Source organism: Herpailurus yagouaroundi, unplaced genomic scaffold (assembly GCF_014898765.1).
Source record: "Herpailurus yagouaroundi ecotype Mexico unplaced genomic scaffold, PumYag 100, whole genome shotgun sequence".
In the NCBI taxonomy this organism is placed as follows: Eukaryota; Metazoa; Chordata; class Mammalia; order Carnivora; family Felidae; genus Herpailurus; species Herpailurus yagouaroundi.
In genome coordinates, this window is record NW_024412391.1 from 11,721,572 (window position 1) to 11,737,458 (window position 15,887).

The following is a 15,887-nucleotide window of genomic DNA, read 5'->3' on the forward strand; positions in this document are numbered from 1 at the left end:
CCTTTAAAACACTGCTAGGCCAATTATCTCCCTTAATTGAGCTCCTGCCAAAGTTGGAGGCATGGAAAGTCCAGCAGCGAAACATGTGCATTGGAGCCCCCCCCCGACCATAGGTGGAACAGCTGGAGAAATGTTCACAGCTGGAGCAAAGCTGTTGTTTGACCTGTATTAGCTGCTGAAGGAATCGAAGGGACTGAGTCACATGGTTAGCTATCAGGATGACTCTCTGACCAAAGAGGTGGACCTATGGAAGGTCCAGTTCACAGAGTTGCTATAGTGTCTGCTTCACAAAGCATTTGTGGTAGAAACCTAGTCTCGCATACCCCTAACTCCCCACCGGCCCCTCATCTTCAGGAATGGGAGGAAGTTTACTGTCCTACAAGGCTGCTGGTGAGACTCCAGGAAGGCGTTGGTTACTGACTACAGGTCTCCATTGTAGTCCACAGAAGACTCCACAGAAGTTCTTCTCAGTTACAAGGCCTTCAGAACTTCAACATTCTAACTTCAAACCAGAAAACTTTGGCCCCTGAGAGGGGACAGAGTCAGGGTTTAAAGTATAATTCTGGCTACCTGACTCTGGTGGAGTAACATTTAGTTGGATCCAGAAAGGGCAGCAGTAGAGGATGCTGATTGCAACAGAGGAACTGTACATTATCACCTTCATGGTTAGATACACCTACCAGGATCTGAAGCAGGAGCTAAAACAGATGCCCTTTGTGTGATTATTTCTAACATGACCCTACTCAATTGCTTAGGCCTTGGTTCTGTGGTTCAGTCTGCTTAGCTCAAACCCTCAGAACCGGTTCTTTTCCAGCCCCCCAAGCCTTCCTGGAGCCTGCTGGGCCCTGCTCTCAGTTGGCATTTCTCCTCCTCTGTTGACCAAGACCTTAACCCGGAGCAGCTGAGCATGCTGAGGGACAAGCTGTTTGGTCAAAACTCTAGGATTGAGGCTACCTTGTTGTCCTGGACTGACTTCGCTAAGCAAGAGAGCCCCCCCAGGCAATCTACCATTCTGGACATGGTTGAACAAAAATCTGGACCTGGTACCTGACCACCTAAAGAATCTGTGGAATGATGGCCACATCATGGACTTTATGAGCTGGAGCCAGGAGCACTAGCTGCTGAAGAAGACCCGTCTTTGGTGCCTTTCTACTACACTTCAGCAAATCATTGGAAGGGGGCATTACCCGCTCCTGTGTGGAACATCAGGATGGTAATAAGGTGATCTGCTCTCTGCCACCCAATTCCAGGTGGTACTGCAGTCACTCCTGCTGTCCGAACTCATCCACCACCACCAACTGCTTACTGAGGGAGACCTACTTGAGAATGTGCTCTGTTTCCTCTCCCCTGAATCCCCCTAGGATGAGGCTTTTGGGTACTACCGCCAGGAGAAATTTAATCTCCAGAACAGAGGAAGTACCTGAAACACAGGCTCATTTCGGTGTCTAACAGACAGATGGATGAGCTGCAACAGCCACTGGAGCTTAAGCTGGAGCCAGAATCAGATTCATTACAGCTGGAGCCCAGGATGGCATTAGGGCCAGAGCTGGGTCTGAGGTTAGAGGCACTGCTTAAGGCAGGATTGGTTCTGGGGCCACAGCACTGGAGCCCACACTAGGCACGGTATCACAGAGTGCTAGAGCCAAACCTGGGACGAGAACTGAAGCTGGAGCCTACTCTAGAGCCATTCCCAGGGAACCCCAGGAGATAGCTAACCTTTCTCTATGATATGCTTCTAGTGTAACTTGAGATGCAAATGAAAGTGCGCCCCATGCATTTTGGTGTTTCCCCCCTCGTTATTTTAGAGGAACAGACTTGTTCAGAAAGAGGCCTTTCTGAACAGAAGTGGCTAATAAACTTTGTGGGGGGAGGGGGAGCAAAAAAAGAAAACCCGTAGATTTTTTAGTTTGCAGGTTTTTAAATAAAAAAGCCCTGTGCAGTTTATCTTAGTGTATCCAATCTTCTTTCATCAGGTATCATTAGGACTTGGCAATTCTTGACCAGAAAATAGTCCATTTCATGGAGTAGGTCTCTCTCTTCCTTATTAAATGTGGTATTTATTAAATTTTATTTTCCTTTTTTTTTTTTTAATTTGGTATGATAATAGATGGGTAGATGTTGAATGTAAAACAACAGGTATTTAATGTGACTGTAGCTTAAGCAGACACATAGCTCGATGAGAAAGGAAGTTCAACACCTGATGCCAGGGAAGTTGTGAAAACTCTTACTTGTTCATCGTAGCCTTGGGATAACTGTTAGCTGTCCAGCCATTAGAGACCCTAGGAGTTCACATTTATTGGAATTGGGATTTATAAAAATACTTTTCTTTCTGTTGGGATATACATGCATTAGCAGGGATTCTCCCGTCTGTATTTTCTACTTTTGCACCGATAGATGCACTTACAGTGGCAGGTTTAACTACAATTGTTTTTTTACAGCCCATGTAGGAAAAAAAAATTTCTAGTTGTATCTTTATTCTTAAAGCTTTTCACTTATTATTCCTTGAATAGTTAATTTTAAAATAAATTGAAGAATATATTAAAATTGACTGATACCTTGCCCCGGTTCTGTTTTTTAGCAGCTATCTTTGGTTTGAGGACACTGATGTAGAAATTTTTAAGCATCTGTGTAAACCTTCCCCAGGTAGAGCATCAAATGCTATGAATTAGTACTTATAAAACTGCAGGTTGGCATGGTGGACTGGATGATATAAGGTGTTCTGATTAGTTGTAATCCAGACACATCAAGATTTATTCTGAATGTAAGATTTTCATATGCTGCCCTTGACATTAGCAAGACTAACCTCACCTGTATTGCAAATTAATATTTAGTGCTCTTTAATGGTGGTGGCTGAGAACCTGAACCGAGACCAAGAAAGCAATGTCTTGCTTTCAATCTTTTGTTTCTGTTATTTCTGCTGTTCTCACCTTTAAGCCTTCCTTTATTCTATCATAAGAACAGTGCAGATTTGAGGAAGATGGTGGGGTAGGTGGCACCATGAATCTGTCTCCCAAACTGGACAACAATTGCACTGGCAGAATCTGTCTGATGTAACTATTCTGGAACTCTGAAATTTGTTGAAGGCTTGCAAATTCCACTGAAAGACTTGGGGTTAATTTTGGTCAATTTCAGCTCTAAGGCCGCAGCAGCTATCTGTCTCCTACTGCCAGTACATGGCCAGCAGCTGTGCACATATTCCTGGAACAGCTTATGCATAGGTTGCAGGAGCCAGGGTAGGCAAAAAGAACCTTGTCTTTCCAGTATTGAGGATCTTTGCTCTAATTGCTGATTACCTCTTCTGATCACAGAGGTGCTGACAAAGAAGCAGGCAGCCATTGCTGCAAACCCCTCCTTTGGCTGAAATAATATCCAGGGGATTTAAAGGACTGGCACCCTTCCCCTCTTCCCCCCTTTCAGTTTTTTCTTTTACTCCTTTTGGGTACTAGACATTAAAGACTAGGACATTCAAAAACAACTGCATATATGAAGAAACTTAGTGACTTAGACTGTGCATGACCAGAGAAAGGCTCAGAAAAGACCTGAGAAGACTTTAAGTTTATACCTAGACTGACCTTTGGCACAGAGACTTTTTGCGAAACAAACAAACCAAACAACGAAAAAAACAAAACAAAAAAACAACAAAAAAAAGCAAACAGTGGGGAAGGGGGAGAATCTGTTTTCCAGAGGTACTATGTTACTAGACTCAAATGGGCAGTGTTCAGTAAAAAAATCACAGCGCATATAAAAGAAGCAATAACTAACAGAAGAATGACCAACAAAAACTGTCCCTGAACAAGATCCAATGGCAGATATAGTAGACAAAGACTTTTAAAACAATTCTTTTAAAGATTCTTAAATAAGTAAAGGAAGATGTGGAGAAAGGTTAAAAAAAAAAAAGTATGAACAAAAGGGAAATATCAATTAAAAAGTAAGAAACCAAAAAGAAATTCTGGATCTGAAAAGTATGGTAACTCAAATGAAAAATTTACCAGAGGATTCAAAGGCAGATTTGAGTAGATAAAAGAAAGAATCTGCAGATTTGAAAAGGACAATGGAAATTAAGGAGTTTGAGGAACACAAGGAGAAATGGCTGAAAACAAGTGAAGAGAGCCTAAGGAACCTGTATGTAAGACACCATCAAGCAGACCAGCATATGCATTGTCAGAGTTCCAGAAGGGGAAGTGAGAAAGGTGCAGAGAGAACGTATGAAGGAATAATGGCTGAAAATTTACCCACTTTGATGAAAGAAATGAATATAAACATCTGAAAACCTCAAGGAACTCTAAGATGAACTCAAAGAGATAAACATTGAGACACACTGTAATCAAACCAAAATCAAATCAAAGTAAAATCTAATAAATAAATCAAATTTTTATTAAAAAGCCAAAGACAAGGAGAGAATCTTGAAAACAGCAGATGTGAATCATCATGTAGAGGGAATCTTCAATAAGATCCTTGGCCTATTTCTCATGAGAAGCTTTGGAGGCCACAAGGCAGTGGGCCAATATATTCAGAGTGCTAGGAGAAAAAAACTGTCAACCAAGAATTCTATATCTAGCAAAACTGTTCTTCAAGAGAAAGGGAGAAATTAAGACATTCTCAGATTAACAAAAGCTGAGGGAGTTCATGAGCTCTAGACCTGTCCTGCAAGAAATGCTCAAAGGTGTCCTGCTAGGTAAAATGAAAGGACACTAGTAAAGGTAAATAAATGGGCAATTATAAAAGCTAGTGTGATTGTACCAATGATTTGTAACTATACTTTTTGTTTCCTGCATGATTTAAGAGTCCAATACGTTTAAGGTTCAGTGTATTAGTGTAAACACTGAAAGCGGTTGGGATTGAGCTGTAAAGGAGCAGAGTTTTTATATGTTACTGAAATTAAGTTGATACAGAGTATTCTAATATTAGGATGTTCAGTAGAATTGATATCACATGATAACAATGAAGAAAACAGCTCTAGGGTATACACAAAAGGAGATGAGAAAGAAATTTAAACATTTCACTAGAAAAATGTCAGCTAAACACAAAAGAAGACAGTATTGCAGGAAATTAAGGGGGAAAAGCTATAAGGCATGTAGAAAACAAATGGCATAAAGGGCATAATAACTACTTCCTTGTCAGTAATTACTTTAAATGTATACAACTTTAATCAGAAGACAGATTGGCAGAATGGATAAAAATACATGACCCAAGTATATGCTGTCTAGAGGAGATTTGCAATAGACCCAGAGACACAAACAGGTTGAAAGTGAAAGGATGGAAAAGATAATCCATTAAAATAGTACACAAAAGAGATCAGAAATGCCTGTTCTAGTTAGTACCAGACAAAACAGACTTTAAATCAAGAGACAAAGAAAGACATTGTATGTTAATACAGCAAGAAGATAGAATAGTTACAAACGTTATGCATCTAATGACAAACATCAAAATATATGAAGCAAAACTGACAGAACTGAAGGGAGAAATAGTTCTACAATAATAGTTGAAGATTTCAGTACTCTGCTCCCAGTAATGGATATAATAACCAGATAGTAGATCAGTAAGGAGAAAATTTAAACAACACAATAAACCACCTGGATCTGACAGACAAATACAGAACACTCTCCCCAAAAAGAACAAAATATACATTCTTCTCAAATGTACATGGACATTTTCCAGGATAAGATTATATGTTAGGCCACAACTTCTCAGTAGATTTAAAAAGATAGATATCATACCATGTATCTTTTCTGACCATGGTGGGATAAAGTTAGAAATCATTAACAAAAGGAAATCTGGAAAGTTCAAAACATTGTGGAAATTAACACTTTTAGACAACTAATGGATTAAAAAAAATCACGGGAAATTGGAAAATACTTAGAGATGAATGAAAATGGAAACAAAACATATCAAAACTTAAGGAAAGTAGCTAAAGGAGTGCTAAGGGGAAAATATATAGCTATGAGTGCTTACATTAAAAAGCAAGAAAGACCCAAAGTCAACAACCTTACATCACAACTTAAGGAAATAGAAAAACAACTTGAACAAACTAGACCCAAAGCTTGCAGAAGGAAGGAAGTAAAGATAAGAGCAGTGAAAGATGAAATCAAGAGTAGAAAAACAGTAGAGAAAAAAGGATGAAACTAAAGTTGGCTCTCTGAGAAGATCAAGAAAATTGACAAACCTTCAGTTAGATGTAGACTATGAAAAAACACAGAAAAAGCTCAAAATATTAAAATCAGAAAGTGGGGATATTAGTACAGATTCTATATAAATAAGAATTTTAAGAGTACTGTGAAAAATTGTATGACAACACATTGGTTAACCTAGATGAAATGGACAAATCCCTAGAAACACAAAAACCTACCAAAACTATATTGTGAAGAAATACAAAATATGAATAGGTATATAATTAGTAAGGCAATCAAACCACTAATCAAAAATTTCCCAACAAGGGAAAGCCCTGGACCTAATGGCTTCACTGGTGAATTCTACCAAACATTTAAAGAGGAACTAATACTAATCTTTTTCGAACTTTTCCAAGAAGTTGAGAAGAGACCACTTCCGTACTCAACCTGTGAGGCCAGCACTACCCTGACACCAATGCCAAAGACACTATCAGAACACTACAGACCAATACGCCTTGTTTACTTTGATGCAGAAATCCTCAACCAAATACTATCAAACAGAATTCAGCACATGAAAAGGGTTATACACCATGATAAAATGTATTCCTGGAATGCAAGGATGGTCTGACACAAAATTAAGCTATTTGATGTGTCCTATGAACAGAATGTAGGATATAAAACACATGATACCTCAATTGATGCAGAAAAAGCATTTGACAAAAGTCAGTACCCTTTCATGACTTAACCTAGGAAGAAAACTACCTCGACACAATAAAAGCCATATATGAAGAATTCACAGTGAACATCATTCTAATGGTGAAAGACTGAAAACTTTTCCTCTACAATAAGGAACAAGGCAAATGCCCACGTTTACCACTTCTATTCAGCACGCTATTGGATGTTCCAGCCATAGCAGTTAGCCAAGACAAAGAAGAGGCATCTAAATAGAAATAGAATAAGTAAAAATTATCTTTTTTGTAAATAGTGTGGTCTTATATGGAGAAAGTCCTAGGGATTACACACACAAAATAAACAAATGATTAGAAGTAATAAATGAATTCCGTACAGAATACAAAGTCAATACACAGAAATCCATTGTATTTTTGTATGTGAACAATGAACAATTTGAAAAGGAAATTATGAAAACAGTTGTATTCACCATAGTGTCAAGAAAAATAACTTAGGAGTTCCTAAGCAAGGAAATTAAAGACTTACACAATGAAACTACAAACCGTTGCTGAAAGATATTAAAGACACATAAATGAAAACGCATCCCATGTTCATTGATTGGAAGACAATATTATTTAAATGCCTCTTTAACCCAAAGCTATTATACATCCAATGCAATCCATATCACAATTCTAGTGATTTTTTTTTTTTTTGCATAGAAAAACCCATCCTAAAAGTCATAGGGAATCTCAAAGCACCCCACATAGCCAAAATTATCTTGAAAAAACAAAACTGGAGGAAGCACAGTTCCTGATTTCAAAACATAACTGCAGATCTGCAGTAATGTAAACGGTGGGATTAGCCTGAAGACGGATATATATAACTCAACAGAAAGAAAAGAAAGCCCAGAAGTAAAGCATCACATACAGGTCAAATGATTTTTAACAAGTGTACCAGAACCATTCCATGGGGAAAGAATAGTCTTTTCAACAAATGGTGCTGAGGAAACTAGATGTCACATGCAAAAGAATGAAGTTGGATCCTTACCTAACACCATATTAAAAAATGAATTCAAAATGGATCAGTGACTTAAATTTAAGACACAAAACAATTGATGGCTGTAAATAAAACAAAGTTAGACAAGCTCAAGGAGATAAGTTTATTCAGGAATAGCAGAGGAACTGCAGTTCGGAACAAGCAACCTGTGGCGAGTCCGTTGAGGGGTTTTGGTAGGTTGTATTTATGCGCAGTGAGTGGAAAGGGGAAAGTTGGGGTCGAGTCAGTTAAAATTAAAAAAAAAAATAAGGAAACCAGCCTTGAAAATTTTCCTGAGCTAACAAAATCATTCCGTTTTTTCATACAAAGCTCAATTCATCCCATTTTGTGAGATCAATCCAGTTGAAGCCCTGTTCCATTCATGCCTCTGGCAAAACTTCCCAAGGTCGATACAGGACAACCTCTGATCATTCCCCCCCCACCCCCCCGCCAGAAGAAAATATCAACACTATCCATTTCCTGTGAATCAGACATTTCTGAGAAAGCAGTCTTTTAGTCCTTAGGTTTATCTTCCTGGGGGCACATGTATGAGAATATCCTTCTTATATTTTCTAGTTCTTTTAGATTGAAATTCTTTCACACAGCAAAACCATTAAAAGCTTGATTAAGCTTCACAACATTGGATCTGGCAATGATTTCTGGACAGGACACCAAAATCACAGGTAACAAAAGAAAAAGTAGACAAATTGCACTTAATTAACATTTAAAAATTTTGTGACTCAAAAGACACTGTCCATAGTAAAAAAAAAAAAACAAAAAGCAACCCACAGAATGGGAGAAAATATTTGCAGATCACATATCTGAGAAAGGGTTAATAACCAAAATATACAGACAATCCCTAAAACTCAACAACAAAAATCAAATATCCCAGTTCAAAAATAGGCAAAGGACTCAAATCGACAGTTCTTCAGAGAATATAGAGGTATGGTCATTGAGCACATGAAAAGATGCTGAACATCACTAATCATTAGGGAAATAGAAATTAAAACTACAATGAGATACCTCCTCACCCATCAGTATGGCTACTGCCAAAAAAGCAGAAAACAGAATCACTAAATTCTACTCCTGAAACTAATATTATACTAGATGTTAACTAGAATTTAAATAAAAACTTGAAACATTAAAAAGAGAAAAATAAAAAATAGTAAAAAAAAAAGGGGGGGGCTAGAAAATGAGAGTTGAAAGAGATGTGGGAAAATTAGAACCCTTGTGCATATAAAATGGTACAGTCACTGGGGAAAACAGTATGGCAGTTCCTCAAAAATTAAAAAATAGAATTACCGTACAATCCAGCAATTCCACTTCTGGGTAGATAGCAAAAAGAATTGAAAGCAGTGTCTTGAAGAGATATTTGTACATTTATGTCTTAGCAGCATTGCTCACAATAGCTTAAGCGTGGAAGCAGTCCAAGCAAGTGTCGGTGGCCAGATGCATGAGCAAGCAAAATGTGGTATACATACAAAGTAATATTATTCCGCCTTAAAAAGGAAGGGAATTCTGCGATACATTACAACATGGATGAACCTTTAAGACATTGTGAAATAAGCTAGTCACAAAAAGACAAATACTCTTTGATTCCACTTATATGAGGTATTTAGAGTAGTCAGAATTATAACAAAGTATAATGGCAGATACCGGGTGGGAGGAGAAATTGGGGAATTGTTTAATGTATAGAATTTCAGTTTTATAAGATTAAAAGAGGTGAGGATGATGATGGCGATGGTTGTACAACGTCAGTGTATTTAATACCACTGAACTTGGGGCGCCTGGGTGGCGCAGTCGGTTAAGCGTCCGACTTCAGCCAGGTCACGATCTCGCGGTCCGGGAATTCGAGCCCCGCGTCGGGCTCTGGGCTGATGGCTCAGAGCCTGGAGCCTGTTTCCGATTCTGTGTCTCCCTCTCTCTCTGCCCCTCCCCCGTTCATGCTCTGTCTCTCTCTGTCCCAAAAATAAATAAACGTTGAAAAAAAAAAATACCACTGAACTTAAATATGGTTAAAACAGTAAATTTTATATTAAGTGTACTTTACCACAGGAAAATTTTTTAGAAAATATTGCAAGTTCATCTCATTATCATCTGTATTATGTTCCAGTCTGTTCTTTATGCCACCACCAAATTAATCTTTCTAATACTGCTTTGTGTCATTTCTGTGTGCAAAAATTTCTCTTGGTCTCTGGTTCTACTCTCTGTCTCTCTGTCCTTACCTCCTACTGCTGTCAAAAGCATCCTCTGTCTTACCTAAACTAATTACTTAACTCTTTCCCAAACCTATCTGTGCCCTTTTGATGCTTGATATGCTTGCTTTTCCTACGTTTAATGTTCTTTCCTCCTTTTTCCCTTCCCTCTCCTAATGTGTAAATCTTTTTGAGGACCTACTTCAATTTGAACCCCCTAGGAAATGTTTCCTAATTGCCCCACTTGTGGTGGCTTCTCTTTCTTTTAAAGACCTATGACATTTATTGTTTGAAACAGTTCGTTTAGTAATTGTCACTGGTTGATATATGTTGGTGTGTACCTGTCTCATTTCCCCAAGTATCTCCAAACTTAGTGGGCTCAAAGCGCTATCTTAAAATTATTTGTATTACCCATTTAACTTAAAATGAATTGATTAATTGATATTTTGTGAATAATAACAACTAAAGATGATATTTAGTGAATTCCAGACCTACTTGTCAGAGTCAAGAGCATCTGGTGATGTTTGTGCAGAAGATAAACTTGGTATTGTGATTGGGTACTAGACCTTGTTAAATTTTTCTAGAGCAATTAAACGTGGTACCAGTAGGTTGTCTGCCTATCAGGATAACTTTGTACATATTTCAGGCCAATAAAATAATTTTGAGAAATTTGGAATCTTAATTTGTCTCCCTGTAATACTGTATCAGAATAAGTATTAGTATTTTTATAATTATGTAATTTTATAATTATATAATTATATAATCATAATTATCTTTTATTCATGTGCTGGATTAAATAAAGTTAGTTATGGAAATGGTTTGCTAGGTCAGTATTATAATGCTTATAAAGATTTTGTTTTGGTTTTAAGTCAGCAGTTATGTGTTACTTTACTGTCATGCTGCATTTGCTCCATATGGAAGTCAAGTTTTAGGTTTTTGTTTAAACTATGGAGCGCCGGGGTGGCTCAGTCGGGTGAGCGTCTGACTTCGGCTCAGGTCATGATCTGATGTTCATGAGTTTGAGCCCCGTGTTGGGCTCTGTGCTGACAGCTTAGAGCCTGGAGTCTGCTTCAGATTTTTGTCTCCCTTTGTCGCAGTCCCTCCCCCGCTCATGCTGTGTCTCTCTTGTCTCTCAAAAATAAATAAACATTAAAAAAAACTTTTTTAAGTAAATAGTTTGCACAAAAGTTTCTGTTTCGTCGGCTCAAACTCACAAAACAGTGAGATCATGACCTGAGCCGAAGTCAGACACTCAACTGACTGAGCCCCCCAGGCACCGTGTGTGTGTGCATTTATACACACACATGCCTTCTCTAGGGTTGTAACTAGGATTTTGAAGTAGTAAAGGAAATTTGTTGCTCTTAAGAACCTGTAGAGAATATTTGGGTGACTTATGCCCTCTGTTAAACACCGGGAAAAATAGGTGAGTATTATTCCAAGAATTTTAATGGGGAATGTGTTTATCATGCGCACAAAGCTAAATAATGGATTAAATTTTTGACCTACTACAATAGTACTCACTTTAATCAGTACTTTTTTTCATAAGTTATGGTTTCACCCATTGTTTTTGGAGAATCTAGTTAGAATGTAAGTTAAGTTGCTCAAGTGTAGGGATTTGATCTTATACTTCTTTGTATCTTCAACATCTAAACCAATATCTTTACATCAGAGTGCATCAACAAATGTTAAGATGATAAAATATCTATTTTTCTGGCTTTTGGGGTGTTTGTTTTTCTTGTGGGAGAATGACTTTACTCTGATTTTACTCTATGTGTTTTCTTTTTGCAGCCCCATTGACAAACCTTCAGATTCTCTCAGTATAGGGAATGGTGATAATTCACAGCAGGTAAGACTTTGATTCTCTACTTCGTTTATATTCCATTCTCTTGAAGCAAAGCATTCTGTGCAAGTGAATTTTCTGGATAGTGGAAAATACTTTACTGAAACAATTTAAAAATACTTTTAGTGGATATCCTTTTTTAAATGTAGTATAATGAATCTTCTTTTCCTCCACAGAATTACTGTGTAAGAGCATAACTTAACCTTTTCTTGATGACTCAGATTTATCCTTATGACCATATGTCATATTGTATGGTATCTCAGTATTTTAGTGTCATATGAGTCTGTTGATACTACTGGTCTTTTTGACCATCTACAAAATGGTCTCAGACTAGCATGCCACCTTTATTCTTAAGAGTTATTTCTCTGCTGTATACCCCCCTTGTTGCTTATTGTCAGCTTTAATCTTCTGTATCTCGCAGTGTCCTCGCCTCCAACAGTTTGCCCCTATCCCCGAATGACTGTGGGCTTTGAAATAACAAACTAAATAGTTTAAGTTCAAAGTTGTATCCACAGTGAAACTGAGTGAGATTCTGATCTTTGTGTCCTGCTTTGTATCATCTTGTCTATTTGCTAGTTTTTCATTGCATAAATCTCTGTGCGTCTTCTTACATGGGCATAGAAAAATGTAGTTCTAATCTGTTCCATAAAGACTGGCTAGTTCCCCACAATGTTTTTGAGAAACTTAGAGATCTAAAATACACTGCTTTTGGGGTGCCTCAGTTAAGCATCTGTCTGACTCTTGATCTCAGCTCGGGTCATGATCTCGTGGTCATGGGATTGACCCCTGCATCAGGCTCCGTGCTGAGTGTGGAACCTGCTTGGAATTCTCTCTCTCTCCCTCTCACTCTGCCCCTCCCCTCTCTTTCTATCCTCTTCTCTCTCCAAAGAAATAAAGATTTTTTTCATAATAAGTTAAAAATAGTTGTAAAGGATGTAATTTTCAGGATATTATAAATATTGGTGTTTTTAAATAAATGCACTACATTGCTTTTTAATAAGTTTCTAAGAGATTCAGATATCAAAATGTTGTTGCTCTGTCCTTTATTTAAAAAAATATATACATGCTATTTTTTTTTAACAATCATAAATTTTACATCATTCCTTGTTCCCCTGAACTCATTTGTCTGTTTCCACTGCCATTATAAAATATTACCTTAATACAACATAGTTTGTTCTTGACAGGCATATACTTCTCTTAAATAAAAATAGACATGAATTTTGAATTGGAAAAAAATGTTTTTCTGACACAAGGCTAAAAAATGCCAATTTTCTTTCTCCTGAAAATTTTTTAAGTTTATTTATTTAGAGAGAAAGAAGCACATGCAAGCAGGGAAGGGGCAGAGAGAGAGGGAGAATGCCAAACAGGTTCCATGCTGTCAACACAGAACCTGAGGCAGAGCTCAATCTCATTGACCGTGAGATCATGATCTGAGCTGAAATCAAGAGTCAGACACTTACCCAACTGAGCCACCCAGGCACCCCTTTCTTCTGAATTTTTATTTGTAGTTTTGATTTGATCAAAGCAACTTATATATACAGAATTTGATAAAAATTTTAAACATAAACACTAGTATTGGACATTTATCTCTTAACGAGATAGAGCTATTTTAAAATTGGTTTTCATGCATCCATAGATGAATATTACCTGTTGGTAAAGGAGACAAGTTTTAACTATATTGTTAGCCATGTTTTCATTTTAAAACGTCAGTGCTGAGGTGTCTTGTTTATATAGGTGGGGGGGAAGAAAGAGTGTTATATCAATATTGAATTTTTGAACTCCTTCTATGAATTCAATACCTAAGAGTCATATAAAGATTGAGGCACCTGGGCAGCTCAGTCGGTCGAACGTCTGACTCTTGTTTTTGGCTCACGTCTTGATGTCACAGTTCCGTGAGTTCAAGCCCCACATCTAGCTCTGCACTGGCAGGACAGAGCCTGCTTGGGATTCTCTCTCTGCCCCTTCCTTGCTTGCATTGTCTCTGTCTCTCTGAAACTAAATAAACTTAAAATTTTTTTAAATTAAAAAATTATATAAAGGTTTATCATAAAAATTATTTTTCTAAGTGTTTATTTTTGAGAAAGAGAATGTGAGCAGGGGATCAAGAGAATCTGAAGCGGGCTCTGTGCTGACAGCAGACAGCCCAATGCAAGGCTTGAACTCATGAACTACAAGATCTTGACCTGAGCTGAAGTCGGACGCTCAACCAACCAAGCCACCCAGGCGTCCCAAAAATTATTTCTCTTAAAGATTTTTTTTAAAGTGTATTTACTTATTTTGAGAGGGAGGGAGAGAGAGCAAGTGGGGAGGGGCAGAGAGAACATCCCAAACAGACTCCGTGCTATTCTTATGGAGACCCATGCAGGCCTTGAGCTCATGCACCGTGAGATCATGACCTGAGCCGAAATCAAGAGTCGGTCACTTAACTGACTGAGCCACCCTCCTAAAAATTATTTTTCATGATGTTTTAGAAATAACTTGATTAGATCTTCTTTCCATTTTGTTCTTAAGTATTGAGAATCACGTAGTTTGCAAAAGAATCAGGTCATTAGTCACTTATCACCGGTCTGAATATTTCTAATACATTTTTGTTGCTCTCAGAAAGTTTTCACTTTTGGTCAAAGAGTGAGAAATACTCTTTTCTTTATAAAGTGAGAGAAGGTAGGTTCTGAAAGGAGAGGAGACTGACTTAGTCTTTTCAAGGAGGGTCAATCCAAAAAAAAGAAAAATGGATTTTTATTTGAAAATTCATGTTCTCATAAAGTCTTAAGCACCCCAGTTTGAAGACCGTTGTTCTAATATCTTTTGTTGCAAGCCTTTTTAATGATGGCTTATTAAAGTGTATAAACTTCATATTGATTATTCTTTTCCCTTCCTATTTTATTTAGATATCTAACAGTGATACGCCTTCACCACCACCTGGTTTATCAAAATCCAATCCTGTCATCCCCATCAGTTCATCCAATCACAGTGCACGGTCTCCTTTTGAAGGGGCAGTAACTGAGTCACAGTCGTTATTCTCAGATAACTTTCGCCATCCCAACCCGATCCCAAGTGGGCTTCCTCCTTTCCCCGGCTCCCCACAGACATCCAGTGACTGGCCTACAGCACCAGAGCCACAGAGTCTCTTCACATCAGGTATACGACAGAACTGCTGCATGTGAATCATTTTACTTAGACTGGAATGAGACCTCATGGATGTGTTTTTACCCCGTCCCCGCTCTTGCTTTTTCGTGCAGTTGTAAACATTTAAACTGCGTGGAATAAGACAGCCAGATAAGTAGTTGTATGACCTAGAACTTACTGTGTTAACAGATATCTTCAGAAATGAAGGGTTAGATCATTTTTCTGATAATAAAATGCTTATTCCTCTAGGAATTATTAAGGGCTGACCTATTTAAACATATTTGTGTTTACATAGTTAAATGTAAGATTTTTTTTTTTTTATCCAGATGACAGAGAGGTATGATAGTTAATATTGAAGGTTATATTTTGGCATTTTTGAGCTATTTTCATTTCTATTCATTGTAAGTTTTATTAATGTGAAGGACGCCATAAAGTTAACATTGACAATATAGCACCTATTATGAGTGGAGCAGACGGTTTTAAAAAATAATAACATTTAAGTAGATACTTTTTCATTAAGTTACGTTATTTTTTCCTAACAGTATATAAAGCATATATTCAAAATTACTTGGACTTTGTCTTTGATAAATATATTTTTAATTTTTTTTTTTAACATTTATTTTATTTTTGAGACAGAGGGAGACAGAGCATGAACTGGGGAGGGTCAGAGAAAGAGGGAGACACAGAATCTGAAACAGGCTCCAGGCTCTGAGCTGTCAGCACAGAGCCCGACGCGGGGCTTGAACTCACGGACCGTGAGATCATGACCTGAGCTGAAGTCGGTCACTTAACCGACTGAGCCACCCAGGCGCCCCGATAAATGTATTTTTAAAAGTAAACTTTACTAATTGAATTCTGTTACATCACATTTGTTACCTTATTTCATTTAAATGACTTTCTCCAGGTTTGGATTAT

At 37.7% G+C, this 15,887-nt stretch overlaps 1 protein-coding gene across 6 annotated transcripts in view; it reads left to right on the forward strand.

Annotated features, from left to right (window-relative positions):
• Positions 1-15,887, forward strand: part of CNOT4 (CCR4-NOT transcription complex subunit 4) — a 147,248-nt gene that overhangs the window by 99,068 nt on the left and 32,293 nt on the right. For all 6 annotated transcript variants that reach the window (XM_040471878.1, XM_040471880.1, XM_040471879.1 and 3 more), the window contains exons 8-9: positions 11,795-11,852; positions 14,735-14,984. In XM_040471878.1, coding sequence (XP_040327812.1) covers positions 11,795-11,852; positions 14,735-14,984 — 308 coding nt within the window. The remainder of the gene's footprint in view (positions 1-11,794; positions 11,853-14,734; positions 14,985-15,887) is intronic.